The sequence below is a fragment of the Oryzias latipes genome, chromosome 22 (assembly GCF_053564925.1).
Source record: "Oryzias latipes strain Hd-rR chromosome 22, Olatipes_Hd-rR_3.1".
Classification (NCBI taxonomy): Eukaryota; Metazoa; Chordata; class Actinopteri; order Beloniformes; family Adrianichthyidae; genus Oryzias; species Oryzias latipes.
In genome coordinates this window covers 3,041,658-3,058,712 of record NC_136258.1, presented here as the reverse complement: position 1 = coordinate 3,058,712, position 17,055 = coordinate 3,041,658, and the positions used below count along the sequence as shown (strand labels likewise).

At 40.3% G+C, this 17,055-nt stretch overlaps 1 protein-coding gene across 1 annotated transcript in view; it reads right to left on the bottom strand.

The window, feature by feature from the left end:
* Positions 1-17,055, bottom strand: part of babam2 (BRISC and BRCA1 A complex member 2) — a 100,485-nt gene that overhangs the window by 81,302 nt on the left and 2,128 nt on the right. The window contains exon 4 of the mRNA XM_004082797.4: positions 4,521-4,615. Coding sequence (XP_004082845.1) covers positions 4,521-4,615 — 95 coding nt within the window. The remainder of the gene's footprint in view (positions 1-4,520; positions 4,616-17,055) is intronic.

The window sequence follows — 17,055 nt, the reverse complement described above, 5'->3', positions numbered from 1 at the left end:
CTGGGATTTTAAGATTCATTTGACAATTCTTTTTCGTTTGTTCATCTAGGGTAGAACCAATTAACAGCAACTCAAAAAATAACTATAAAAAGACAAAATTATAAAAGGGTTAATTTAAAAAAAAACTCTTTTAGTACCTTTAGTACCTACAAGGCAGACAAGCAATAAACATCAAACTATTTGTGTTGCACTGACAGTAAATCTAGTCTTCCATGGTAGTGGTATGTTATTGGGTTTGCATGGTATGAAAAATTCAGGGGATTTCCTTTGGAGAATGGAAAAGCCAGGTGGCTGGAAAAAATAGCTGCAGTGATTTCTTGCTGCTAATTTAAATAGTCTGAGTACCTAAAATGCGTCAAAAAGAAAGATCACCAATTAGGACTGAAGTTAACTGAAAGGCTTTTCGGCGATTTGTCTGTCATTTCACTTTATTTGAGCAAACTGCTTCTTCCCAATACTAAATACATTACAGACACAGCCTGATGTACAGTTTGCATTAAAGTAGCTTTGGTTGTTTAGGAAAGTTCGTAGCATATGTTCAGAAGATGACCCTCCTCGTCCCAGACATGCTGACATAGTCCGTCCTCCACTCCCATCTGGAGAGAGGAGGCGGTCCATCAGAACCAGGCCCCCCATCATCAAGCTACGCCAGAATCTCAACAGAGTCTAGCGTACAGTCAAATCTAAACACAAGACGAGTAAGAACGTTTTCAGGCTTCTCCGTAGAAAACAGTCGGTCTTAATGAGAACAGGAAAAGCCCCCTTCTTCAGTCATAGGGCATGGAGGTGACGGTGTGTTATCATGCCGTCAGTGTTTGGCTAGAAACAAAGTATAAATAATGGTATTTATTATTTATGTTACTGTATATTACTATAAATACTTATAATGATAAAGTTAACACTTTATGTTAGTACATGTGTGGCATGACTTCCCTAGACTTTATTCTTTTCAAATATATACATATTTTTTCAGATTTCCACCTGGTTTACAGAAGGATTTCCCGCAGAGGTCTTCATAAATGAGGCCCCGGCCCCCGGGTCCCTATGTCACAGGAAAAGTTGTGTTCCTCCTGTGGTGAGGCTGCTCAAGACGACCACAGCACAACAATCTTTCCAGGAAAACAAGTATTTTCAACACCACTTGCTTCATTACAGCCCTTCAGCAGATGAAACCTCATTATAAACAGGAACAAACTCTTAAATAACTTCTAGGAGCAGCTTAATTCTCCAGTTTTTGTGTTTTAAGTGGTTTTCGTGTTTAGATATACGTTTTAAGATGTTGATTTTTACTTTTTAGTTTCAAAACTCGAGATCTTTCCAAAGAGCAGATTTTAGCCCCAGATAGAAGGAACGTTTTTGAGAGTAAAATGGCTTCAGCGACTCGGCTAATGATTAACCACGATCAAAAGAGAAAAAAAACAACGTTTAAACTAGAGTTTAGCAGGTCCAGAACGCAGTGATGTGCATCAATGTAGATTTCTAGAAGCAGCCTTCATTTTTCCCTGTTATTTTCAGTTTTTACTATTTATCTTTTCCTGACAAGAAACATATTTTATTGTTTCCTTTGTAATGTCAGAATTTCCGGATCCGTTTGTGAAATAACTGTAAACACAAAGTGATTTACTTGCTGGTGACAGATTCTGCCCCGCTTCACAACTTCATTCGGTATCGGGCCGAACAGCACCGAGCTTTACATGGTTTTGTCTTTACAAACAACTATTATGAGTCTATACAAAAAAGAAAAAAGCATTTGATAAACCTTTCCAGGGCCTGATGAAAGAGGAGAAAAACACAAGCCTGAATGGAGAAGGTAATGACAGCCCTTAACTGGCTGTAAAGAAGAACAACAGTGTTGCTAAAACATGAAGCATTCCACCAACACAAGATCTAAAATTAGACCAACTGTTACCTCCAAACTGTCTAAAACTTTGTGTGTTGAAGTTCTGCTTCTTAAGTATTAAGACTCAGTTAAGATGAGGTTTCACTTTACTCCTTCAAAACTCTTAATCTAATGGGTGGTTTGGCACATTTCAGACGTACGCAGGGCTGACAGTAAACGTTTCCTCTGAGAGTCGGCTTGAAATTGAAGGATTTGCTGAGAATCCTGAGGTTTTGGAGAAAGGGGGAAGTCCTTACTGAAAATTCACCAGAACACAGAGGGAGTGAGGGGGAGAGGGAGGATTTCAAAGGGGACTGAAGAGCGAGAAGTGAGACGAGGCACAACACGGTGGGGAAAAATAAACAATAAAAGCCCTGCAGAGCACTGGCTAAGCAGAGGTACTTCCCCGTATGTGCACAGCTGGATTTACCAGACAGTGAGCAATTCTCCGCTTTTTTTCTCCCAGACTCTGACACAAGTGGGGGAATTTAGCTTTAGTGAACTAAACGGTGTCAGAAATAGCTCTGGACAACTTTGTGGGGATTGAAGAAGCCAAATAGAACTGGATTTGCTTCATCAGCAAGCTGTAAAGGTGCTGGCACAGCTCTACACTGACATGAACTCATGAAAAACAAACAGCAATAATAAATGAATGGTAAAAGGACATGAAAGTAAAAAATGGAAATTAAAACAGCGCCCAGCTGTGCTCCATTCTGATGCATCCACACACAAATACACCCACGTACGTCTTTATGTTCTTTGTTCGAGCTGGCATCTGGATAGCTCCGATACTGCTCGCCATGTTGTTGCACCGCTAATGTTAGCTTGGCATTGTCGCTAGCGGGAGAGTGTTAACAGTTGGATGACGGGGAGCAGGGCAGGCTCACTCTGTGGGTATTAATGGCCATAAAACAAGGAAAATTGATTATTAGATGCATCAATTACGATCTGTAAATGATTTTGTCTTTGTAAATTTTACATAATCAGTAGTTAAAAATTTAACATGATTTGACTTAAAAGTATCAAGTGGAACTTAACAGCGCAGCACATTTTTCACTCTGACCATTTTAAAGAGCAAACAAACATGGCTGACCCAACAGACGGCGTGATCCTACCAGCTCTGTTCAAGGCTTAGAAGCATTTTGGCTTTTATAATGTCAAAGGTCAAAGAGTTTTGGACAAAAGTCATTCCATCTGTAAACTCATCGCACCAACATTAAGTATTTAGCAAACACAACAAAATCATATCACACAAGTAGCATTTTGTCACATGATGCACTGACGTCAAACCATGAGGTAAATCCTCTCCTCTATCAGTACGATGCAGACCAGAGATGCCCGGAAAATGCCTCAACATCCAAATCAGCTTGATTTTACCCCGGATAGTCCAGTGGACTCAGGTTGGATTGGCTGGTAACACATTTCATTTCCTCATTCATTTTAGTTTCTTTCACACACAACATTCTCAAAATCTGTCAGAAAATGATCAACAGGTAGCCGCTTGGGGGGGGGGGGTCAACCTCTGACCAGGAAGGAACATGTATTCATGGCGCTTGAACATCCATCCACACACTGACTGAAATTGCAAAGAGTGAGTGTGAAGTCACCTCATAGAAAATGGCTTCAGGTTCAAACTAACTGAAGTCGATTTAGTGGGCATTTTTTCCACAGTATGGACGATGAAATGTTGGAGCCAGACGACGTCAGTAAGCACGAAAGCTGTCAATCAAACGTTTTGAAGGATACTTTTATTGAGGCCTCCGATTTGTCAGTTAAACCTTCTCATGATTCCCACAAACATTTTTTGCTATATGCAGTTCTTTTCACTGCTCATACTGCACAGCACAACCATTATTTACTCTTTTTGGTTCACTTCTGCTCTTTGCTTTGTCTAGGTCAGAGGAGCACCCACTCTGAAGTAGAACGCATCAGAACACATGTGAAAGTGAGGACAGTCCCTCACTTTGCAGCGGACCAGGGATCATTTATTTGTTCTGCTCCAGAGTTTAGCTAAGCTTTTGTTCCTGACAGGAGAACCTGACAATCCAAGGAGGAGCTTGTCGGTGTGAATGGGCCCCCCAATGAGCCGCAATAGCTTGCAATTTGTTGCTATAACAAGTATTGTTTCTAATTATTCCAAAGGTTGTTCAGGGGGTCTAACTTTCCTTTGCAATGTATGAGCTGCAGCACTTTACTCTTGTAACCAACCTGTTTAACAAAGTCAAAAAAACAGAAAAGACTGTTAAATCCTCCTTTAAAAGTCTCAGAACAAACCCACTTGGGCACAAAGTGTTCCTGCAAACTCAACACAGAAAGTATGGAGCCAGACTGCTAAGCTGATGATAGTGAATTCATGGTGTCTATCATGCAGAGGGATTCACACCTCATTTGATGCAGTTTAGACTAGCTTCCCACGGAGTCCCAGCTTCAAAGAAATAACTGATTGTGCAGATAAAAAAAGAAGTCAAAACTGACCGAGGAACAAAAGCAGAGCAAAACTGAGGAAGTTTCTCTGGAAAACTGCCTCTGGGTTTGGAAAAATCTACTGTTTCAAGTCAGGTGGACCAGAAAATGTCAAAGATAAGAATTCACAATTCATACCGCAGCAAGTCAAGATTTGACCCCGTGCCCGGATACTCACAGGAAGCTCAGAGGGCTCGGGCAGAAACTCAGTGTCTTCTCCAAAAATGAAGTCAGGAGGCAGAGCTGGATACCGGGCGTTGAAAATGATGTCCCCTAAAAAAGAAAAGGAAAACCGGTCAACTATTGATCAAGGAAATTCACGTGGAGCGATAATAAAATCCCTACCTCATTATTGTAATCTGTAATATTCTCTAGAAGCAGCAGTAAACAGGTTTGAACAAATAATGAAGATTGATCGTTGAGCAGAAATCTGCTGTAAAATTTGAAAACAGTAGAGTTATTCTAATCCTATGAGGGATCTAATGCATGCATGCACAGGCTTGCTGAGGAAGGAGCTTCCACCAACAGCCCCATTAAATGAATACCGTGGTTATCCACAATCAAAACCAGTCCCACTATGCCAGGCAAGAGAAAAATATCAGTTTAGCTCCTAGAATTCATGGGAAAGTCTGCAGAGAGGAGTGAAGTCACATCTGCTGTCACTAGTAATACTGTCCATACGAAGAGATGTGTGGGATTTGATAGAAAAAACAATCACTAACAGACCAGGCAATGTTTGGGTTTTAACAATGTCTCAATCTCAGCATTTTCTTCCGGACTTTCCCCAGATAATTTCCCAACATGCACCAGGCTTAAGCCTCAGTCAAAACTGCCCTTACGGGAAGAAATGGGCTATTTGTGGGAGAAAAATGAGCAAACTGGTATAGTTGGCCCCCACAAAATATCAAGGTCGTAGATTGTTTGGTGAGCCTGTACAGTGAAAATCTTCATGCACAAAGAAAAAAGGTTGTAGTGAATACTAAACAACATCGGATGAGAAAGGTACAATGATACCAAAGGTAAGTATGGGTGAAATAGGGGAGACACAGGCGTGTCGTACAGACATTTGATCTTTTAAACACCAACAAGTCATTTGGACTGTAAAAGGGCTGTTAGTGCTGTTTAGGTGATAAGTGTGCCCTTCTCGTCTGCTTGACTGATTGAATTTAGGAAAATAGACAATCAGAGTGTAGTTTGTGTGGACGTCCTACAAGCACGTGTCCTGTACGATCAGTAAGGTCAGTCAGGCGCCATTATCCTTACAAATACTTACAACACACTCAACCACATGCACACCAACGCTACGTTCCAGTTTCATGACAGCCCCTTAGGTGGCCGTACAAGCCTCAAGGGATCTGCAAGACACACCTGAGCTCCCCTTAAAACACAGCCACTCAACTCTACTGCCCTCCACGAGCCCAGACAACCCGATTACCCACAACACCCGTACGGGTGCATGTTTAAAGCTTTAATGGACAAAGGGTATTGACAGGCAGGGATGAATTTGATATCTTCCTAAATTGGGTTTTCCCCATTTGGTCAGGAGAAAAATAACATCTAAAACATTCTGCATTTTTTTATATAGTATTTTTATTTATTTTTATCTACGCAAGGTTTAGGTAGAATTAAATACACTGACAAGTGCATGCACCTTATGTCTGATAGAAATGAATATGCTGATTTTAGATCAGCTTTATCCCATGGTAAATTTTGAACTGAGCACATTAAATTGCTAATTGTTGCTTTTTGTTTTGTCAAGAGGTTGGAGGTGAGACTCTTCAAACAAGGTCAGAAAAACTCACAATCAATAGAAAAACTCATTGTAATGGTTTCAGAACTAAGTCTATCTCTGCAACACAGCCATCTAAATTAATCAAAGAGACGATTGAGGGGTCGATATCATGAAAAATCAACTTTTTGAGCTTTTAAGTGTATTACAATGTTAATACCTCACAAAAAAACAACCCCAAAGCTATATTTTGATTCGTTCATGGATTTCTGAGCATTTCTCTAAAAACCTGCGCTCATGAACACCAGCCCCTCCCAATCCACGAAAACGAGTAGGTTCTCACATAGATAAGTGGGGAACCGCCCCTTCCAGGAAGAATCTGGCCTGTCAGCTCCGCCCCCAGGCTAACACACACACTTTTCCGCAGAGCTAGCGGTGATCTGCAAAAATGCGTTCCTTCTAAATGCACAATGTGCACATCCATCTTTGCAAACGTTTGGATGTTTGTTTTCGTGGGAGAAACGCAGACACACCTCCGATGACGGCTCTAGCTTGACGTCATGAAATGGGCGGCACCCACAAGGAGTGAAAGGCGGAGCCTCAGAGCTCAAGTCGTTTTACTTCCGGGTAGGAAATGAGTAGCAATAATAACTCATATTTCATGAAAATTCTGTTTTTAGTGTGCCAAAGGTAATATAATATCATATCATAGTTTACTCTGAAAGACCTTTCAAAAAAGCATGATATACAGTAGGTCCTTTAAAAACTGGTATTACAATCATGGCATCACATCAGGTCTTCAGGGTCTATTGATTATAGGCAAATGTCCATTGACATGTTCAATAGTGACACTGGCAATAGCATGTTTTTATAATACTTAGCAGGAAATAGTACAAAAGGAACAAGCTTGGTGGCACTGAGATAAATCAGATCCAACTTAAAACTTTCTTCAATTGGCTTCGTACAAAAATTCAGGAAAGTCCACTAAAAAAAAAAGAGAATTCTGAATGCAACGAATAAAAATAATGACAATGTTTGTCGGACCCTGGCACAGTAACTTCAACCAAGTAGCAGCTAAATGAAACTAAAGAAAAGTTCCTTTCTCTACAAGAAAATTTACCTAGAATATTACATTAGCGTCGCTATGGTTACTCTTCCAAAACTGTCAGTATTATAAAACTCTAAGCAGTGCTGGGGCTTTCTTTATTCCTGGAAACTCTCAGAAAATCTCCTTGCAGGTTTAAACTTCATCAAGGATTTATGCTGACAGCAACAAAACGCACAATCTGAACCAATTTAAACAAATAAAAAACCAACAACCCTTTGTGTGGTTCACTGTTCTCATAGTTTTCTATTTGTGTCTTACAAGCCAGACAAATGCACACATTAGGAGAGGATGACAGTGTGGAAACAAGAAGCGGTAACCACTGGAAAGCTCTCAGCAAACTCCTGGCATAACTCCAGAGGTCTTTAAAGCACAAAATCGACAGATTACAACCGATGCTTTCTTGTGCTGCCTTGTTCACACAAGACTGTAAGAGAAGCCTCACTTCAAAAGGCCTTTATTAACAAAACACTGCTCTCTTCAGCCAAGGATTATACTAAAAAGCCGTGGCCACAATGGGCTCAGAAGCAGAGGACAAAATGCCATTGACAGTCCTTGTGCTGAAATTTAAAGAGCTGTAATGTGCAGCAATAAAAGGCTGATTTTTGACACCATTACAAGCCAAGTATGAAGACTGAACCAAAAATCTGGCATCTTTCACAGCAGTGAAAGCCTTCATCACAACATTATGGGCTGTCAGCGGGGTAAATGGGCACCCCTAAAACGATGACGTCACAACAGCGGTAAACACAAATTTTTGACCTCCTCGTTAATTTTTTCTTTTTTTGGTTTTCTTTTTGTGTGTGTGTGTGGGGGGGGGGGTGATTTGACATGTGAAGCCCATATATGCGTCAGGCTTTTCTAAAGAGAAATGAAAGATTTTATGAAGTTGACTAGGCCTGCACAATATATCACACATGTATTGTTATCGCAACATCGAGCTGTGCAATATGCATATCGCAAAAGAGGGCGGAAATCGCAATAAATGGTTACTTTGAAAGTGTTAAAACAATCTTATGGCAGCTTGAAGTATTTGACGAATAAATCCATTTATGCATTTGACCAATTGGACAGAGCCCCTATTTTATGTTAGATGCTCCCCTCCCATGTAGATTAGTTTAATATGGAGTATTATTTAAGGCGCCTGTGTCAAACTCAGGCTTGGGGACCAAATTTGGCCCGCGAGATCATATCAAGTGTGCATTAGAGCTGGCCCGTGGTATATACTATACTGCAATTACTACAAATCCCACAATTCATTGCTAGTAAGTTGGCGTACAGTCGAAACCAGCACACGTGCCTTCTTTCTTTCAGACAGTCATTGACAACCATGCTCCAGTAGGGATGGGTACTGAGCCCCGGTATTGAACGAGCCCCGGTATTGAACGAGCCCCGGTGTGGGTACCATATGTTCTCGGGTTGCCAGATGTTCTCGGGGTCCTTCGGGGTCCTTCGACCAATGATGACGTCACACTATTTGATTGGCTGTAAGTTGCCACGACCAATGAGTTAACGTCGCTAAGTTTTTTTTAAAACTTTATTGACAATTGCGGTATAATAATAATAATAATGGATTGGATTTATCTGCGCTTTTCAAGACACCCAAAGCGCTTACATTGTGTCCATTATTCATTTACTCCTCATTCATACTTGGTGATGGTAAGCTATGGTTGTAGCCACAGCTGCCCTGGGGCAGACTGACAGAGGCGTGGCTGCCATTTCGCGCCTACGGCCCCTCTGACCATCACCGGGATCATTCATACACATCCACACACCAGTGGAGCCACACTGGAGGCAAGGAGGGTGAAGTGTCTTGCCCAAGGACACAACGACATTTTGGCTGGTGGGAGCGGGGATCGAACCGCCAACCCTTCGATCATTGGACGACCCGCTCAACCACCTGAGCCACTGTCGCCCTTTTGTATCATACATTAACAATGACATTAACGTTAACAATGAACAATAACGATGTAATCAATATTGCCTCGAAGATCAGTCACCATTGCCAAATATAACATATTGACATAGAAAATAAAGAATAGAGGGGAAAAAAAGAAACAATGAACATAACACACAAATAAATAAAAACATAGGTAAAATAAAATAAAGGAACATAGAAAAAATCTAAGTAGTCTAATACTAGTTAAGTTAGGGGTACTCGTGAAGTTTGTATTTCTGAACAAAACTAAGCAATTTCAAGCCATTCTTCTTTTTCATATAATGAAGTGATTGAAAACAAAAACAGAGCTCTTTATTAAATGTTATAAAAGTGGTTTGGTCTTCAAAACTTGACCTCACCAAGATGGCGGTTTTCACCTCCCATGAGGAACCACGTGATGTCTCCTCTAGTGATATAACTCATTTGAAGGACCCCGAAGGACCCCGAGAACATCCGGCAACCCGAGAACATCCGGTACCCACACCGGTATTGAACGCGCCCCGGGGCAACATTCTTCAAGACCGCAGTATCGTTAAGATCTGACCTCAACGGTTCTGCTATTGGTACTGGAGAATTCGCTTTTTGGTGTGTGTCCCACAAGATAAAAACGTTATCTGCCATATTTAACTCACAAGTCAGTCAATTTTCAGTTAATTAATGATAATATTAATTTTGCTATTCTCGCTAAAGAGGAGAGGTCTGTCTGACTATAAATGTCTCTCTCAAGGCCTGGGGCCTCATTTCTAAAACTTTGCGTAGGATTTGCGTCAGAAGTGGCGTATGGATGAAACATAGGACATGCGTACGCACAGAAATATTCAGATTTATAAAACCGTGCGCACGCACATCCTACGCATCTTTCCCTTAATAAATCACAACCGATTCTAAATGCAGCGCAGCTTTTGCGGCTACATGACACGCCCATAGTTGCCCATAAATAGTCCGTGAAACGCCCACAAATGAATATTCATTGATTGCGAAACCATGGCAAACACAGAGAGGAAATCAAAGAAACGTAACCTCACTCAATGTGAAGTAGAAGTTATCGTTGGCGAGGTGGAAAAGAGGAGAAAAGTGTTGTTTGGAGGGCACAGTGTGGGCATTACTAATGCCAAAAAGGCACGTGAGCGGCAAACGGTGGCAGACGCCGTAAATGCTGTAGCCTCACGACCTCGGACCGTAGCCGAAATAAAAAAGAATTGGTTGGACATCAAAGTCGAGGCAACTTAAGAAATGTTTTACTATGAAAACAACTTTCCCCATTGGACAATTAATGCATCTCTCTCTATCTATCCATCTGTCTGTCTGATTGCACCTATATCTGCTCCGCCAGACGGACACATTGAGGCCAATATCAGTTTTGTACATTATTTCGTTCTGTTAACTATATTATTTATGAGGATGAATTGCACAACATGCCAATATTGCAGAACATATTTCACTTTTCTTTTGGCAAATAAGTGTTCATTTGCCAAGTGTTCCTTTTGTTGTAATTTTTTTGTTGTAATTTTCGTTTGATTTTTTTGTTTGTTTCAGTGCTGATCGATCAAACGGGTGTTCGTGTAGCTGTTAACTGTAAGACTTGCTTTGTGAAGTCTTCATGTTATTTCTGAGAGGCAGTATTGTCATTTTCACTTTCACGTGTTTCTTCCATCTGCCGACGGCGTCGCCGTTTCTCATTTCACCCGTTTTTGTGCGTACGCCTGGGTCAGAGCTTGCGTGAAGGACCGCACATTTTCCCCTCAAGTTTGCTTTTTATAAATCTCAACTATTGCGTAGAGAGTGGCGTACGCCTTCTTTTGTGCGTACGCAACGTTTATAAATGAGGCCCCTGGTCTGTAAATAGTTCAAATGTTGGATTTTAATTGAATGACATTATTTTTGGTTCTTTTGGTGTTGGCTTTGAAAAAGATTTACTTTAAAAAGTAACTTGAAAGGATACGGGAAGAAACATACTTTATTTATTTATTTAAATTAAAAAAATAATATCAGTGATGTGTCTTTTATTTCAAATTTAATTTCTCATGGGTTTGTGATGTCAAGCTTTGGTTGTTCCAGATTCTGTGTTTAAGCAAAACTAAAGTTTGTTTCGACATGAAAAGGTTAAACATTACATATCAGTTGCAGTTAATTTTTCAGTAAATACTGAGTTTGGCCCCTGACCTTACTTCACTGCTTAATTTTGGCCCGCTGTGAATTTGAGTTAGACACCCCTGATTTAAAGTATGTTGACTCTTATTTAAATTAAACTGTTGCAGTTAAAATGGAAATGTTTTTGGTCGTTTTGCTATTTGTTCATATATCGCAAGCAATATCGTCATTGCAATATTGATCACTAATATCTCATATTGCGAGTTTTCCTCATATGGTGCAGCCCTAAAGTTGACCTTTGACCTACAGGGAGGGCACTGTTTGACTGTGAGCTGTGACATCACAGGTTTTTGAATGTTAAAGCAAAACATGACACCACACTGACACACAGATTGGGTGAGTTTTGATTTTTCCTTTTAGCTCCTCCCTTCAGGTATCCCCCCAGCAATCTGTACATGTGATGTCATTTCAGTTTTTATGGCAGATGCCCCTCCTGACCTGACTCTGCATTTATCCGGATTTGGCACATGGTAACGCTGAAAAGCGCCCCCATAAGGTTGCACTAAGTCACAATACCTGACATTTCCAGGCGGTCTCACATCCAAGGACCAACCAAACCCAACCCTGCTGTGCTTCCTAGACCAGACGAGACCGGGCGTGCCCAGGACGGAATGGCCACGCTGGAAACTCTAGGACTCTCCGAGAAGGCCATGAATGAACTTAAAGGGTTTGCTTGACCCTCAAACTTGCTGAAGTGCCCCATCGTGTGAGATCAGGAACTTTGACTTGACAGAGGGCAAAATACGTGCAGCTATTTTAACATTTTGTCTTTTTCCTTATTCTGATTTGTGTTTTGGAGCTTCACCTGCAGCAGTAAACTAACTTTAAAAAGGAGACTCTCTCTTCAGTCTCTTGACATATTTATGTCAACGTTTTTTACAGCCAAAACAACATGAGAGCATAAGACCCAGAAGCTAAATTCCTTGTATATGCAGTGGATTTGGCCAATAAAGCTGATTCTGATTCTGAACAAGTCTCAACAACTCAAAATAGTTACTCTCATTAAACCTTAACAAGAAATCCTTGACCTCCAAGCCAGCAAACACTTTACAATATCACGCAGAGTTAAGTAAGGTCCCTCAGAACCTCCCGCCAAAAAAGAACACACATACATTTTTGTTTCTAGGACTGTGTGAATGGGACACTCATAGGATTAGACAAGCATTCATCAACCCATAAAAAATACAAGTGTTTCTTTAGCGTTATGAATAGATTGCCATTATCCACTTGGATTGTGAACTAAGTCTTTTAAAATCATTTTAAAAGAGCTAATTTTACACTGTACTGTACACTGTTTTACATTGTCTCCATGTTACCATCATGCTAGCTAATCTGAAAAACAATTCTGATATTAACACCATGATAAGATGGCAATATTGGCTTTTCCTTTTTCTTTTTTCAAGGTTATTTAATTTTAGCTAAATGCCATGTATGAGCATCACAGTAGTTTAGCCAACTATGCTATTAAAAGCATCATGTACATTTATGTAGCTAATTTTGGATTTCCATTTAATATTAACACCAATATGACCCTTTGCATTCAATTAGTGGGAAAGACTTTGTGCTTTTAACAAGAGTTGGTGCTTTAAGTCAAATGTATTTTCACATTGGAGCATTTAACCAATCGCATTTCAGCTGTCCTTTGCTGCCAGGCAGCGTCAGAGCTAGAGAGGCCTTCACTATGAGTTCTGCAGGCCCTCTAATGTGAAATCAATTTCAGTCATTTATTTCTTTCAACCAATCAGATTTTGAGTTGTTGTCAGCAGGGCCTTCTAGCAGGCTTAGGCAACATAACAGTATTCCAACCTTCTGATTAGACAGAAGTTTCAGGAATACAGGAAACATTTTCCACATGCAGCCTTGACAGTTTGACACAGAGCCACGGAGCACTTTTCAATCTGTCTCAGTTAAAAACAGAGCTGACTGTAATGTGTGGTAAATCTCCCTTTGATCTCCTTGACTTCCTTCATCAGAAAAATCTGAGTGAATCCTGAAGCAGCTGCACAGATTTGTGTGTTTGGCGCTGACCGTCACCGTGTCCACTGTATCTGTCGAGCGGACATTTCCAGCTCTAAAGGGAATATGAAGAACTGGACAGACTGGACTCTCAGCACGGATGATGGAAAAGGACTTCTTGATGGAACTGAAGGGCGATAATCTACATGACAGGGTGGTCGAAGGAAATAGAGGAAGATGGGTTTGGTCTTCAGAAAATCGGATTTCTTGATGAGTGAAATGATAAAAATAATGAATAATATTCCAAGTAAATGTATGTGGTTGTTTTCCATGTTTTGTCCTGGCTGTAGTTACATAGCGAGATTTTTATACTGTTTTGTTTATTCAGTTTATTTAGAGGCATTTATTGTGGCTACAGGAATTTTCAATATTCAATGCAAAGCTCGTTTCTGCGTCATAAAATGGTTAATGAGGGGTTGAGTGATTCAGACGGAGCACTACTGAAGGTCCAGGTATGTAATGGTATATATACATTTACCAAATCATCACATATTATGGTCCATTTTTCTGAATGCATTGCTTCATACTGTATCATGTTATATAGTCGTGGCATGAGTAAGAGACATTGTTTCTGTGATTCTGACAACAGTCTACAGGGAAGTGGTAATTAAGTAAACGACGTTTGTAAGTCTATACAGAGCCGATTTACAGTTATAGTCAATTCTTTTGTGTTGTTCCAGTGCAAACAAAAGCAATGAACACGTGAACTTTTAAGTGCAGCATTGCATGACAGATTTGTATGAGTGCCAACATTTGTGGTTGTAACTAAACAAAAATCACACTTTGAAAGTGGCTTTGTCATTAGGTAGAAGTAAAAAAAAAAGGTTCAGGCAGAGCTGCACCCCAGTCTCAATGAAATTAAATCCATTTTTTAACATGTAAATTGAAACTTGATAGTGCCATGCCAGAAAACCACGGCACAGTGATCATGTAGCAGCGTAGCAGTGTGGCCTGTGGGACCAACCTGACCACTCGGTCATTTTCCTCACCGCTAAGTATTTGTCAAAAACACACTGGATGGACCGGGACTTTACTTTTATCCTAAGAAACAGCACATGTTTCAAGAGTAAACTCAACAAATACATTCAAGCTTACTAGTTTTTCAGTTTTCAGATCATTTTCTTCTTCTGTAGTGCTGGAGACTTTTTATCAAAAAAATTAGAAAATCTAATCCTGTCACAATATTTTACATTATTCATTTCTATCAAACCTAAAAACAAACCTGGAGTGAGGTGTTTAGTCTGCTCTTGTCAGGTTCCTAAAACCGTATTTTAAAGATTTTCTTTTCACTAGAATATAGACATCCTTAGGCTCTGACCACAGTTTCCTAAAACGGGTCACAATCCTCTCTGACTGGGACAACAGATCAAAATAAGCACAGCAGACTTCCTCTTGTTGCCATTGTTTTTTTTCCCCAAAAGCAAAAAACACATTTGATCACAGCCGCGAGACACAGAATGTAAAAAATACAATTGAGGAAATCACATTGCATGATTTCTTCTGAAGTATTTATTTGTATAATGGTAGAGTAAATAAGCATTTATTTCCTTTAAAAAAAGCAAGAATTGTGTCCCTCACAGACCTGCTACTTCTCCTTTTAGAAGTACTTCTATCCTCCACTGAGTCATGTATTAATGACACCTGTATGAACTGGTTATATGTATAAAGGACATTTGTCCACACCCTTAAGCAGTCACAATGTAACCTTTCCATTTCGACCCAGACCAAAGAGCTGTCGAAGGACACCAAGGACAAGATAGCTCCCCTGAACAAGACTGGACTGAACCAATTTTCAATACACAACCAGCTGGATGAGAAGAGACCAACTGTTGGATCAATTATTAAAAAGTGAAAGAAAAACAAGATCACTGACAATCCCCCTCCAGGTAGAGCTCCATACAAGATCTTACCTGACGGGGTACAACTGATCTAGAGATTTGTGAGGAGAGTTACATGGAGGAACTGGTCAACGGCCTGAAGAGAGCTGGGACCACAGTAACGCAGGTTAGTATAGTAACAGACTACATCATTGTGGATTCAAATCCTGCAGTCGTCCAAAGATCACCTGCTTAAACCTGCACATGTCCAGACCTGTCTTAAGTTCTCCAGAGCCCATCTGGATTAGGACTGTTAGAAAAAAATTGATTCTGCAAAATATCGCGATAGTTCATTTGGCGATTGATTCAAAATGCTGTCAGGACGATATTTATTTAATAATTTCTGAGCGTCCTTCAGTGTTTGACTCTTGTTTTCCACTTCAACCTCTGACCCCTAGTTGGCAGCAGAGCACACGGAGACTCTGAGCAGCTCTACTCCACACAAACAACAGGAAGACCTCAGCTAGAGGCAGCTTTTTTCATTGTTATGAGACATGAACTACTTAGTTTTTACTTGGGATGGATACCAAAGAGAAACTCTGAGCCACGTTGCTGCCAGCAACTTATAAAAACACAGATTGCTGTGCTTTTTAGCGGCTCAGATAAATACGAGTGAAGCACGGCAGCGGCTAATAGGCTAATGCACTTAGCATCGGCTAAAATGCTATCGGCAAAGCGGGCTAAAGTTCTGCAGAACCTCCCAGTATTAGATTCTAGTTTAGCGACCTGATGGATCAGAGTGACGTGTACAACCCTCTGAAAAGGCCAACATCGTAGCGATTAGCCTTGCTAGTTTAATTTCGTCAGTCACTCAGAAAGCGTGTCTGCAATGCTGCAGAGCAGACTGATGTGTAAACCAACGCATCTTTTCCACTTTAAAGCACCTTTCCTTCGTTCAGTCACGCTGCCTCATCATCACACTTTGTTTCTGGAAAGAATCAGTGTGTCCCCCCCACCAATTAATTTTTGAAGCACCATTCAGGCTCCTGAACTATTTAAAGGTACTGGAGAAGCTACATTAAGCAATATTGAAAATAAACAGCACTTTATTAACTTAATCATACTTTTATTAGTTAAGGCACATTCATTCTTTGTTTTTTCTTATACTGAAAAACATTTTGTTGTGGAAATCAGACAATGTTGACTGTTCCCTTCTATATTCTAACTTACCAAAATAAAAGCACTATGAATTTGCTTTGGTAAACGTAACTTAAATGTGAGATACAGTTGCAGTGCTTAGCATTGTGATTATAAAAAACTGAATTCTCAGTAAGATAACTGTTATCCTGTTCACATGATATGCATTTAAAAGTTTAAAGTGAGCATTTCATAGTGAATAATATGCAACATTTCATGTGAACTCAGGTTGTTGACAAAGTTTTGGTTTTTACCAGACAGACTTTTTCTTTATTTTATTTCTGGTCTTCAAATCAGAAATTCTGTTATTTTGTTAAAAATGAATTTGGATGCATTTCCCTTCTATGTGAGGAAATGAAAAGTATCCTATTGTAAACTAATTTTCATTAAATACTTAATTTGCGTTAATGTTATTATAAGGGTTAAAAGAACGCAGGCTGATTGGCTGGCCCTCAAATTTTCCCCTCTTGGCCCTCCGGTCCCCTTAACGGGGTCACGGGGTTGCCGGCTACTGTTAAGCGAAGGCAGGGCACACGCTTAACAGGTCGCTAGTTTGTCCCACGGCCACACACTCACACTTTCAAGTAACCAATGTCTATAAAGCATGTTTTTGGACGGTGGGATGAAGAAAACCGGAGAAAACCGACGTATTTACGGGGAAAACATGCAAATTTCACACAGAAAGGTCCCAGCCAGGATTTGAACCAGCGCCTTGTTGCTGTGAGGCGAGAGCACCAATCACTGTGCAGCCCCTGTACT